The sequence below is a fragment of the Pieris rapae genome, chromosome 21, assembly GCF_905147795.1.
Source record: "Pieris rapae chromosome 21, ilPieRapa1.1, whole genome shotgun sequence".
In the NCBI taxonomy this organism is placed as follows: Eukaryota; Metazoa; Arthropoda; class Insecta; order Lepidoptera; family Pieridae; genus Pieris; species Pieris rapae.
This window is the reverse complement of record NC_059529.1, coordinates 884,225-896,084: the sequence shown is the minus strand read 5'-3', so window position 1 is coordinate 896,084 and position 11,860 is coordinate 884,225. Positions and strand designations below refer to the sequence as shown.

General features: G+C 32.6%; 2 protein-coding genes across 2 annotated transcripts; both read right to left on the bottom strand.

Annotated features, from left to right (window-relative positions):
- Positions 1–3,783: 3,783 nt before the first annotated feature.
- On the bottom strand, positions 3,784–4,974 carry LOC111001304 (odorant receptor 33a-like). The gene is given in 3 exon segments (XM_045632975.1): positions 3,784–4,466; positions 4,468–4,561; positions 4,954–4,974. Coding segments are annotated over 3 exon segments (798 nt in total).
- A 4,106-nt stretch (positions 4,975–9,080) lies between these two features.
- On the bottom strand, positions 9,081–10,930 carry LOC111000319. The gene is made up of 3 exons (XM_022269710.2): positions 10,806–10,930; positions 10,051–10,268; positions 9,081–9,754 (listed from the first exon to the last, which is right to left on the bottom strand). Exons 1-3 carry the CDS (start codon positions 10,928–10,930, stop codon positions 9,081–9,083), a joined length of 1,017 nt encoding a protein of 338 aa, XP_022125402.2.
- Positions 10,931–11,860: the final 930 nt, after the last annotated feature.

The window sequence follows — 11,860 nt, the reverse complement described above, 5'->3', positions numbered from 1 at the left end:
AATATGGGGTACGGCATGTAAAAACATAATTTCTAACTTACAAACACTACAAAATAAATTAATAAAATCATTATTTAGATACAATTTTTTAACACCGACTAATAAAATCTACCAAGAAACCAAAATTATGACAATTAAACAACTGTATGTATATAGCACCTGTATCTTGATAAAAAAAATTTTAAATAACTCAATCCATAGTTGCTTGTCGTTTAAAAAAATCAAACACACAACGACACGCAATACTCGTCGAGCGAGTTTGCTTATCTTACCGAAGCCGCGTACAAATTATTTGAAGAAATCTATTAGGTATGAAGGTGTGCAATTATTTAACCAATTACCATCTCAAATTCGTAGTATTGGAGTGTTTGACAAATTCAAAAAGGCATTAAAGATGCATGTTAGAATGAACATAGCTGACTAAAATTGTTACGGCTAATGGCGACGTGTATCTCGCTCGTATATAATATATACATATTAATATTAAGTTTCTCATGTAAATAAATATTTCTGTTTTGTAATGAGAAATAAAGTTCTTTAAACATTCAATGTAAAAAGTTTCCAAAATCAATAATTTACGTCAAAGTACGATGTTCTTCATATTTAATATACAATATTACATTGTCTTTTTATTATTATTTGTGTATACATAATATACCTTTTGTGAATTATAAAAGAAAACGGATCTCGTCGCAAGTACATGAAAAACAATTTTTCCATTTTCATGAAACGTAAGTACCGGTAATCCATCTTGGATTTTATCATAATATGATTGGTAAAATCAAACATCACAAATCATAACTGCGAAAATAAACCTTTCTTTGCTCGGTAAATATTGGCTTAGATATCAGATAAATCGGATTTTCTTTCACAAGAGTTTTGTGTTTACTAGCAAAATCTCTGCATCAACTGTTATAGCATCCATCACCACATGGTTGATGAGGGTAGGAACTCGTGTGGGGTGCCCCAAAATCAAAACCCATTTGACACCTAGGGCACATAGAGGAACTATCTTAGTCCACCTTGCATTTTTCGGAAATAAATTATTTTAATTGGTACGGAGGACCTTCGATACGGGCAGGGTTTAAGCAAAATGATTGCTTACCGCCTGCTTTTAATTAAATAAGATAGCGGATTGTGCAGTTCTTTGTAATTCACACCTCTTATATACTACCTGTAAGTATTATTCAATAGAATTTGTAAAATGCGTTTGTAAAAAGTGATTGAAATATGATGGAGTGTTTCCATGGCTTCAGTATTTTCGGTTATCATTACCATGAGTTTTTATTATTAAATGTTTAAATAAACCAAGAACATTGATGGTCCACTGGTCAATCTTGAGGTTGTAAGCCCAATTCACTTACACATTTTTTAATTAGTTCTTGCTCGTACGCTGACGTATCAATACTATAAAATAAACATGTTAGAACCAAAAACTTAAGAATCGAAAAATTATCAAAATATTAACAGGCCGGCAACGCACTCGTGAGCCCTCTGGTATTGAGGGCTCACGATTGTCCAGGGTCGGCGGTATCACATAACATCAGGAGAGCCTCCTGCCCGTTTGCTCTATAAAAAAAATAGATATTGAGGCCAAAGCCAAACGATCTAGTATTTGAAATAATAAATAAGAAATGATTTTACCTAGATAGGTATCTTAATTTCATTGGCCACTTACTTTGTGATAGCACGGGTAATTTTGCTTTTATGTATAAGTGAGCAATTTACGTCAATTAGTTAAGTAAAATTACGTTTAATAGTTCTATTAGCAATTATATTTCCTGCCGTAGTAAAGTGTAGGTGTAGTGATAAAATTAAATTTAGTATAAGGTTTTGTAATAATGGTATCTCTGGATATTATACTCTTGCACTAATTAAATAAATATCTATAATATGCAGGATCTCACCATATTATAATATTGGGAAGGTTGGATTACCCTTACATGGGTCTTTCTTATTGAAGTGAAACTTTTGAAGTGAAACTTCTTTATAATCGATGTGATTTCAAACCGGATGCAACGGAAAAAGCGACAGGAAAAAGAGACAGAAACATATATTCATAAGATTTAACGTGGGAGAAAATGAGATAGATAGAGAATCTTCTTTAGAATCATAATTTCAAACCGGTTGTAACGGAAAAAGCGACAGGAAAAAGAGACAGAAACATATATTCATAAGATTTAACGTGGGAGAAAATGAGATAGATAGAGAAACTTCTTTAGAATCATAATTTCAAACCGGTTGCAACGGAAAAAGCGACAGTAAAAAGAGACAGAAGCATATATTCATAAGATTTAACATGGGAGAAAATGAGATGGGAGGCATTATTCAGCCTCTTTTTACTGCCGCTTTTTCATTTAATCGAATTTCAAACTTTCGTTGTTTTAGTTTTTGTCAAATTAAAGATTTATCTTAAACCTATAAATTAAAATTTATCATTAAACTATACTGTTTTTAATGAAAAGTTTAATACATTTAGATAGTGAAAAATGTTTAATTTAAATAAGATTAATTATAAAAACTTTGTGTTTGAAGGTTTCACTATACAAAAATAAAAAAATATACGTGCAATTCACCCGTGATAGACACGGGTGAATTGCACGTATATTTTTTTATTGATTTAATATACTCTAAGCTTACAAATACTATGTAAGCTACTAATATAATAATTAGGACAAATTGTAACTTACACAATAATTAACATACGTAGGTGATTGTCTGCGTCGATAAATAAATTATAATATTTTTGTTAAGATTGAATTGTCCTATTCAGATATGTACCTATATATAGTCCACAAATGTTTAAAAAACTTAAAATTCTTAAAAGGCCGGGAATTCACGCCTTGGTATTGAGAGTCCATGGGCTTAATGTTAGGTATGCCTCCTGGCCTTTTGTTTCCTGTTTGTTTCCATTAATAAAAAACTAAACAATGTATACATATATACTATATACTTATATGGATACTTCAAGGGTATATTCCAAATCAGAAGCAAGTTTTATAAAATTCGAATATACATCATATACTATTATATGTGTAGTCATAGTACCAAAACTATGATTATATAAAGTATATGAACAGTGTTACCCAAAACTTTTTGTCCCATGCCCCACCTTAATTTTTTTATGATTAAATTGTTAATGAAACACAGTAAGTAAATGTTCAAAACATATAAAGAATAACAGAAAATCAATTAAAAAAATAATTTTAATACATTTTTGAATAGGCCCCCTTAGCAATTAAATTGCACCCCTGTGCGTGGCCGTAGTCGTAGTAGGCCCACGTAACACGTAGGGAAATACTGACATAGAACATTTTATTAGTTAACAAAGCTAAGTTGAGATCTGTCAAAAAACCGCCATCAAATAATTATTTGTTTTGCATGTCATTTTCCAATATTTATAGAGTAGAATAACGTGGATATCGTCAAGGAATTAACAAAGTTCTAAACTATTAATTACATATTTCACGATACGTCCTATTTCTGAATCTCACTCATAAGTCAATTGTCAAATTTTAAAAAAATAGCTTATATGACAGACATGTTACACTGCGTACATGCCAATAAACATAGAAAATAAACAAATGCAAGAGAAAAACCTTTTTATTTGATGAAGTAGCTTATAATATTAATTGTGCACAATCAGTACGATTCGCCAGTGCATCTGTCGATATTTATTTGACTCCTTACTACTAAACCTACTATGTACCTACTAAATTTGTAAAGCTTCAGAAATAGTGATTTAATATTGTTTGAAATCTATGTGTTAATACTTTATATTATTTAAGATTTAAGAGTCGATTGTAACGTTGTGTAGAACGAATAAGAAGATTTAATAACTGACATCAGACATTGAAAACTCAAAATGGCTACTCCGCCGGCCGACAAATTTAGTGTTTTTTGCGAATTCTGCAGCACCAACAAAACGGTTCTCATATTGGTTTTATCGAATAACTCCCATTTGCAATCGTACACCGCACTCTCAAACGTCTCGCTCGCATTTATGATTTTCTGTCCCAAATAACAGTTCATAAAGATTTGGGAGAATGCAAACGGTATTTCCAAATACGTGTGCTTAATACCGCCGAGCATGGCTGCGATCAGCCCGGCAATTAGGAATAGGAACTCTAACGCCATACTAACACGGAGAACGCCCTCGATTTGTTTTAGCAAGGTGATATTTTCGTTATGAAGTTTTATAATGAATATCAGGCGTTTGGATATGAAGTTGTTTCTAGCGCGCGATCTTGAATCAATGTCGATATTTTCCGTTTCTTTTTCGGCATCATTCCATACGTTGAGTAGCTCTTCGCTGAGTGACAGTATTTGCGCTTCGGTGTAACCTAATAACATTACCATGAACGCGGTACAGTTGGCAACGTAGTAGGTGGCACTTGATATTGTGATAGTTATTATTACAGTTGCGATTTCATAGTTCGGCGATTCTACCATTGGCTCTAAACCTAACAAAGAAAAAGATGTATAATTTGTTTAATAACCACGTAATATATATTGCTATATCTACGTCTATATTGCTAGCTATTTTTTCTAAAATAACATGCTAAATATGGTAATAAAATATTACACTTACAATATTTTATTTTACAGATAATTTTTTACTAAATAATTGCTGTTGATTGGGTATCAGAATATTAAGCTCATACCTAATTTTTTGTTAAATTATATTTAGTATTGTCTTTTATTAACATAACTTTTACACATTTAAAGAAAAACACTTTTTAACGGATTATAGTTATGTATTATTGTATTTAAACTTATAATTATTTGTACATAATTTTAAATTTAAACCGACGTTTCGCGTGCTTTACAGCGTGCGTGGTAATATTTTCCAAAATTGTCGTATATTTATTTATAATTTAAGCAAATAAATGATTGACGTCCCTCTTTAGTACTACGATACTTATTATATAAATTATTATCTTAGACACATACCATAGAGGATATAATTATCATCGGGAAAGTGTCGTCCAGGTAAGAAGAAGGGTGTGAAACAGTGAATTTCAGCAATGATGACCAATGTCAGCCATATTGTGATGCCCCGCTTCTTTACATTCCGCAGGTGGCTTTGAATGTTTTGATAAAACCGGCTTCCAGGGTCGATTTCGGCGTCACACTGAAGATACCGTTCTACGACATTTGCTATTAATTTTCTGAAAAATATGTTATTGCAACAAATAATAGATAATTGAATAGCTTCTATCCGTTCAAGATGTTTCATTAAAAAAAATTAACACTGAATTGTGTAGTTTTATTTTATCTTATCTATTATAATACCTTTTATAAATAATCTTTTCAAAGCGATTTATAAGTATTACAGTTCTATTACTTGAACAAGTCATTAATATAATAAAACCTTTATTCCTGGATTGTGCCAAAAAATTGTCGCTTTTCCCCTATTTTGTGGTATTGAATACATCGGTGGTACATCGTACATGTTATGATTTATCTGCCCTATACTTCCTTAAATCATACATTTATTAAGGCATATATTACTTACACTATAATAACAGATAAGTTTTTCAAAGTTCTCTGAGTACGGATGTCTATCTAGTAATTTAACCGTTGGTATTGACCTTTGTCTGAAGTGAGGTGTCGGCAAGGAGACATCTAACATCTGAGTTCTTCAGTGGAATAAATTTTTTTATAGGTGTATAAGTTATACTACCTTAAGTGTTCCTCATCTTATTTTAGTTAATTTGTTGCTTTATTTAATAGATATTCGGATTAAAATGGTTTTATTATGTACAGATTAATTTAATAGGGTAAAAATAACTTTATATTTAGTAAGTTAGTTAAAGTATATCTTTCTAAATAAATAAATAAAATAACCACTTACCGGTGTATAATCATAAATAATAATTTAATAGGACAAGTTTCAGTGAAGGCTCCTATCGAGAACATTATAACTGTGCCGATAAAATCGCCCGTTGCCGGATAGTAGACGAACATATGCCAAACCACAGATACCACATAGACGTAGTAATAACAGATTAAACCAATTATTGTTACGAAATAGAATAGCACAGATATCGCTGAAATAAGAGACAAAATCATTAAATTCATCACTTTGTAGACGACTATATAATAAACAAGATATACGATATGCAAAAGCCGTGTGCAACAGCCTTATATCCTTACATATGTGTTTATTTATCTATATCTAGAGGTATTATATTTCAAGTGATTATGATATTTAACAAAGTTTGAAAATACTAATACTAGGCTGATTTTGAGATTCACAAATCTATACCATCACTCAAACGCATCCAAAAAATTCATTCAAATTGATCAAGCCTTTTAAGAGGAGTTCAGTGACATACACACGTACAGAAAAATTATATATATGTATATAAAAATGTAAGGTGCCAAGAGGACAAGTATTAATACTTGTATGTTAAGTATGTTTTATAAATTAGTTGCCCCGCGAACTTCGCTTTGCCTTTATAAGTAAATAAATACTTAGGCCACCTTTTTATTAGCAACCAATATATGGTACATAATAAAGCTATGCTACCCCATAGAGACAGTTAGTTTTTTGGAACAATAATTTGGAAGCAAGTAAGTTTAAGTTTGACCTTTCGTATTACACAAAAATCTTCGGTCCCTTGAAATTTGTTATAAAGAATGTATATTTATTTCTTTGTGTACATTGTGTTGTCGTATACCGTCACGTGACCTTAAAGCGACATCTATAGGAGCATCTTTTCACACCGCAAATAAATAAAAATAAAAATATGTTTATTCATTAAAAGTATGCAATGTGTAAGATTTAGGAACCCTTTTAAGTAAAAAATCATATGTCAGAGTTTTCAACTCTTCCATAATTAACTTAGTATTTAAAATAAAAATTCTTATTAACAACCAGCATTACGTTAGTATAGTTGCATCTGAGTGCACTACATGGTCAAAGAAGCATCTCCAAGTCTGCGAAAACATATATAACTCATATAATATGTTGTTGCACCTACATATACATTTTACGAGTACGAAACGTCTATTTTTTTTAACTGTCCACTTACGTTTAGTATTTCTCCTATCAATATTAACAGTCACCGCCCTCAAAAAGAAATTAACATTTCCTACCATCGTATTAAGATCACATTTATTTATACTATACGACAGAAGATGCCGTAGAACACGTTTGTATACACCTCTAATCATTTTAAAGGTAATTGTAAGAATGGTGTCGATAATTCGACTGAAATGTCGATAGAAATTTTAAACGATTACCCACTTACAACACCTCAGGTGACGGTCAGTTAATGTCTATGTTATTTGTAATAAAGAGCGCAGAGTAGTAGATACGGTTTTTTTTATTAGTTTTTTTATTGTGCCATTTATTTTGGGAAAAGCAAAGGCATTTAGTCTGTACCTGATACAATTTTTTGGTTCTCTATCTTTTCATATGAACTATTCTTAAATACATATTATAGAAAGGCGGTTGTTTGCAGTTGAAGTTTTTTTGATCGTTCTGCACAAAGTCAAAGGACCAGTATGTGTTCCTTACTTAACCTAGTGGTTACCTCTTACTAAAGTTAGTAAGAAGTAAAATATTTTATATATAGTTATGTGATACCGACGCCGTATACTCACATTGACAGCTCCCAAGTTGTTGCCGGGGTTACAAGAATTTGAAGCCTCTTTTCTTGAAGGAACCTAGATCGAATAATTTCGCAAAATACTTCAGAAGACAGGTGGTTCTACATAGTGGTGCTCTTACAGGACGTCCCTCACTCAGATCATCTTTGAGACTGCTACGTCCAGGCTTAAACTCGTTTAACCACTTGTAAATAGTGGTACGAGATGGGCTTCATTAAGAAATGCTAATCGCAGCCAATCATAGCTTTGTTGTTGAGTAATGAACGATGAGCATAAAGCGAAAGTCATTATAAATCATTGACCGAAAATTTTCTCGCGCTAGGTTTATTTTCACGTGTGACAAGAGTTTTAGATTTGCCGCCAATTTACAAAAACAAATGACAAATGAATGCAATATACTACATTAGGTTACCAAAGAGATTAGACATTAACAAATCTATTAATAAAAGTGCTCTTAATTTTTTTGCAATTTACCCGTTGGTGGTCCCCGACCTGCATTAATGGTACAAAACTTTATATACCTGAAAATACAGGATTCATTATATATACCTAATAAAATCATTTCCACTGTACGACTGTACGAAGAGGAAAATGTATGGATCTCACTAGAATAAGGAGATCATCCAAAAATCCTTTAAGTTATATTAGCACCGTTTATTCCTTAGGCTTTTATTTAAGGCTATAATTTAAATGCAGATGAGCCGGCCGGAGCCAGCATTAGTATAATTTTAGCATAAATCGTTGAAATGTTTTAATTTCCACAATTACTTTGTGATTTTGATGGACCGCTCAATTCGAACGAATTGAGAATTTTAAACAAATTTACGAAATCTGATTTTGGGTCAGTTTTCTTAATAATGATTTCATTTTGTCATAAACTTTGATTAGATATTTTGGGTGTGTTTGATTTTTGAATCTTTAACTGTGTTACAATATATAACCTTTAACTTCAGAAGTTAAAGGTTCGATAGCATATAAAGATAAAAGTAAATAAATACGTTAATGTTTAACGATACGACAGCTATATCATTATATACCATACACATTTTACATAGTGTTAAATATGTCTGTGAAAGAAGTGTAACATACATACACCACAAAATAAATATATGAATTTTGATTTATATTTCTTTATTATGTAATTTATCTATTCAATTATTCATTAAAGTATTAGGTCACGGCCTTAGATTTCTGTATCTGTTACATGATGATTTGTATCTAATAGGCAAGTACGTGATTAGCCTTCTGTGTCTGACACACGCTGTCGACTTCTGGGTCTAAGCCAAGTTTAGGCACGATGTTTTCCTTCACCGTTCGACAATGTTAAATACATGCACAGTCGGGGATCGAACCTATGACCTCTAGAATATGAGTCACGCGCTGAGCCGGCTACGCCAACACTGCTCTTACTATGTCTATTATTACTACGACTAATTAATTAGTGCTAGAACAATTAAAGTTTACTTCAAAGTTGATTGAAGAGTTGTGTAGAAAGAGTAACTCGACTTGATAACGGACATTAAACATTGAAAGCTCAATATTGCCACGCCCCCAGCGGACAGCTTTAGCGTCTTCTGCGAATTCTGGAAAACTATTAGAACAGTTTTCATATTTCCTGTATCAAAATTCTCCCATCTACATCCATACACCGCCGTCTCAAACGTCTCGCTTGCGTCAATAATCTTCTGCCCTAAATAGCAGTTCATGAAAAGCTGGGCGAATGCAAACGGTATCTCCATATATGTGTTCTCTACCCCACCAAGTAAAGCGGCTATCAAACCAGCCATCAGAACCAGAAATTCAAGTGCCATGCTCACTCTGAGCACTTGTTCCAGCTGTTTCAGGAGATCTATGTTCTCGTTATGTAGTTTGATTATGTACTTCAAACGCTGCCGCACAAAATTGTTCATCACTTCTGTTTTTGTTCCATTTTCAAACTGGCTGATGTGGGCTGCGTCATCCCATAGACAAAGCAGCTCTTCGCTTAAGCCTAACAGTTGGGCTTCTGTGTATCCAAAGAGGATGATCATGAGGGCGGTACAGTTCGCTAGGCTGTTGGTTGCAGTTGGAATAGCGAAGCAATACATTACTTGTGCTATTTCATAGTTGGGTGACTCTCGTATTGGTTCTAGGCCTGAAAGTTCACATAATAATAAATATAAATAAAAATAAAACAGTGGCTCTACAACCTTTTTAGGTCTGGGCCACAGATTTCTAATCTCTTACATGATATTTTTTTTGTCAGTCGGTGATCAGCCCCCTGTGCCTGATACACACCGACTTTTTGGGTCTAAAGCAAGCCGGTTTCCTCACGATGTTTTCCTTCGCCGTTCGTACGAATATTAAAGGCGCATATAGAACGAGCCGAGGATCGAAGCTACGATCTCAGGGTTGAGATTCGCCCCCTTAAGCTAGGCCAACGCTGCTTACCGTAAAGAATAAGTCTGTTTTCGGCAAACTGCTTCCCCGGCAAAAAGAAAGGCAAGATCAGGTAAGAATATGCATTGACCACCAAACCCAGCCAAATCAATGTTGCCCTCTTCTTCACTGTTTTTAAATGTTTCACGATGTTCTTTGCTAGACGACTACCAGGTTCCACTTGAGTGCTGCAGACCCGATATCTCTCGACCACTTCTCTTAACACTTTACTGTATAGGAGAAAAAGAAGAGAGAGTTTATGATTGTTCTTTAAAGTAAAATCTTACTGATAGTTATAACTTTTCGAATTGACTATAATATGACTGATATATTGGAAGTTAACTAAGTTGTGATTTAGTTAACTAACTACCTACCCTACTCATTCAAATAGCGCTATTTAGAGATATTTCATAAATGTTTCATTTACTAAATATCTGCCTATCTTTTAAAGTGTAATTAAAAGCGATAGTATAATATAGCGGTAGAAGATTCCTAAATATATATAATATATAGTTTTTTCATATATATATATATATTTCATATATTTTATGTTATAATTATATATGTATATATATATATATATATGTATATATATATATATATATATATATATATATATGTATATATATATATATATATATATATATATATATATATAATAACTATATAATATAGACTGAGATTTCACTGTATGTTTCAAGGCAACTAACAAATTTGGTTTCCTGTAGTAACCAGGAAAATATATAAGTATTTAAATATCTATATACCTATTTATGACCATAAACAACAGGCGAATGCCACAGGATTCAGTGTAAGCTCCAACGGAGAAGACGATGACTGAACCCAGAAAGTATCCAGAATGACGGTAGCGGACAAACGCACACCAGATCATTGAAAAGAAGTAGATGTAGTAGTAGCAAAGAAACCCCAATATTGTGAACACGTAGGTGATTAGTGGTATCGCTGTAAAAATGAAAAAAAAATATTTATTTTACTATTTTATTTATTCCCTCAAATATCTCGCATGTTAATAATACTTATCAAATATATAGGATAAAAAACACGTGAAAACAACATGGAATTCTAGAAATCAGGCGCTGTGCAATCCAGATCCAGGAGGGAACTTTTTGTAGCAAAGAATTCGCAAGGGTCACCGAATTTACAAAAAACGTAAATTCATAAAAAGCAAATAGGATGTATGAGCAAAAAAACACAACAATGCAAGATTGCTAAAACGAAATATCTGTATGGAGTTGCTGAAAATGTCCACAAAATGATTTGTATTCATTTGTTTATCGATTTTGTCACTGTAAATACAATAAAAAGGAATCGTAATTCAAAACACTTGAACTGCAAATTCTGTCTTATTAAAAAGTCTTAAATTTATCAAAACACATCAGTGGCCTTTTAATTTTTGGGTGTCAGATTTTTGCATCTGTTTCTTGATATGTTAATCAGTAATCATCATGTAACTGACGAGGCTAGCCTAACAAACGCCGTCGACTTTTTGTTTTCCTTCACAGCAATCGAATCGCAACTTTAAGAATATCGACTATTGATATATTACATATTATATAACAATTTATTTCCAAGTTGTTTCAAAAACTAAAAGTCATGCGAAGCGAGATAGACCAATATCGCTGTAATAGGCCGGGAGATAGTGATACAAAATAGTGGGTCATTTGTACCAGTATGGCGATTCTTCAGGGGTTCAATCAACGCATTCGCGTCTGTATGGCGGGCTGTATGTCATACTAAGACATTTAGTTCGACCAACGCCCAGCGCTATGACAATCATTTTTCTTTTATTCATTTCGTAATA

Coding starts and splice junctions, on each gene's coding strand:
- LOC111000319 (XM_022269710.2), bottom strand. CDS start 10,930: ATGATCTGGTGTGCGTTTGTCCGCTACCGTCATTCTGGATACTTTCTG. Junction 10,269..10,805: donor TTGTTTATGGTCATAAATAG/GTATATAGATAT, acceptor TCTCCTATACAG/TAAAGTGTTAAGAGAAGTGG. Junction 9,755..10,050: donor AAACAGACTTATTCTTTACG/GTAAGCAGCGTT, acceptor GTGAACTTTCAG/GCCTAGAACCAATACGAGAG.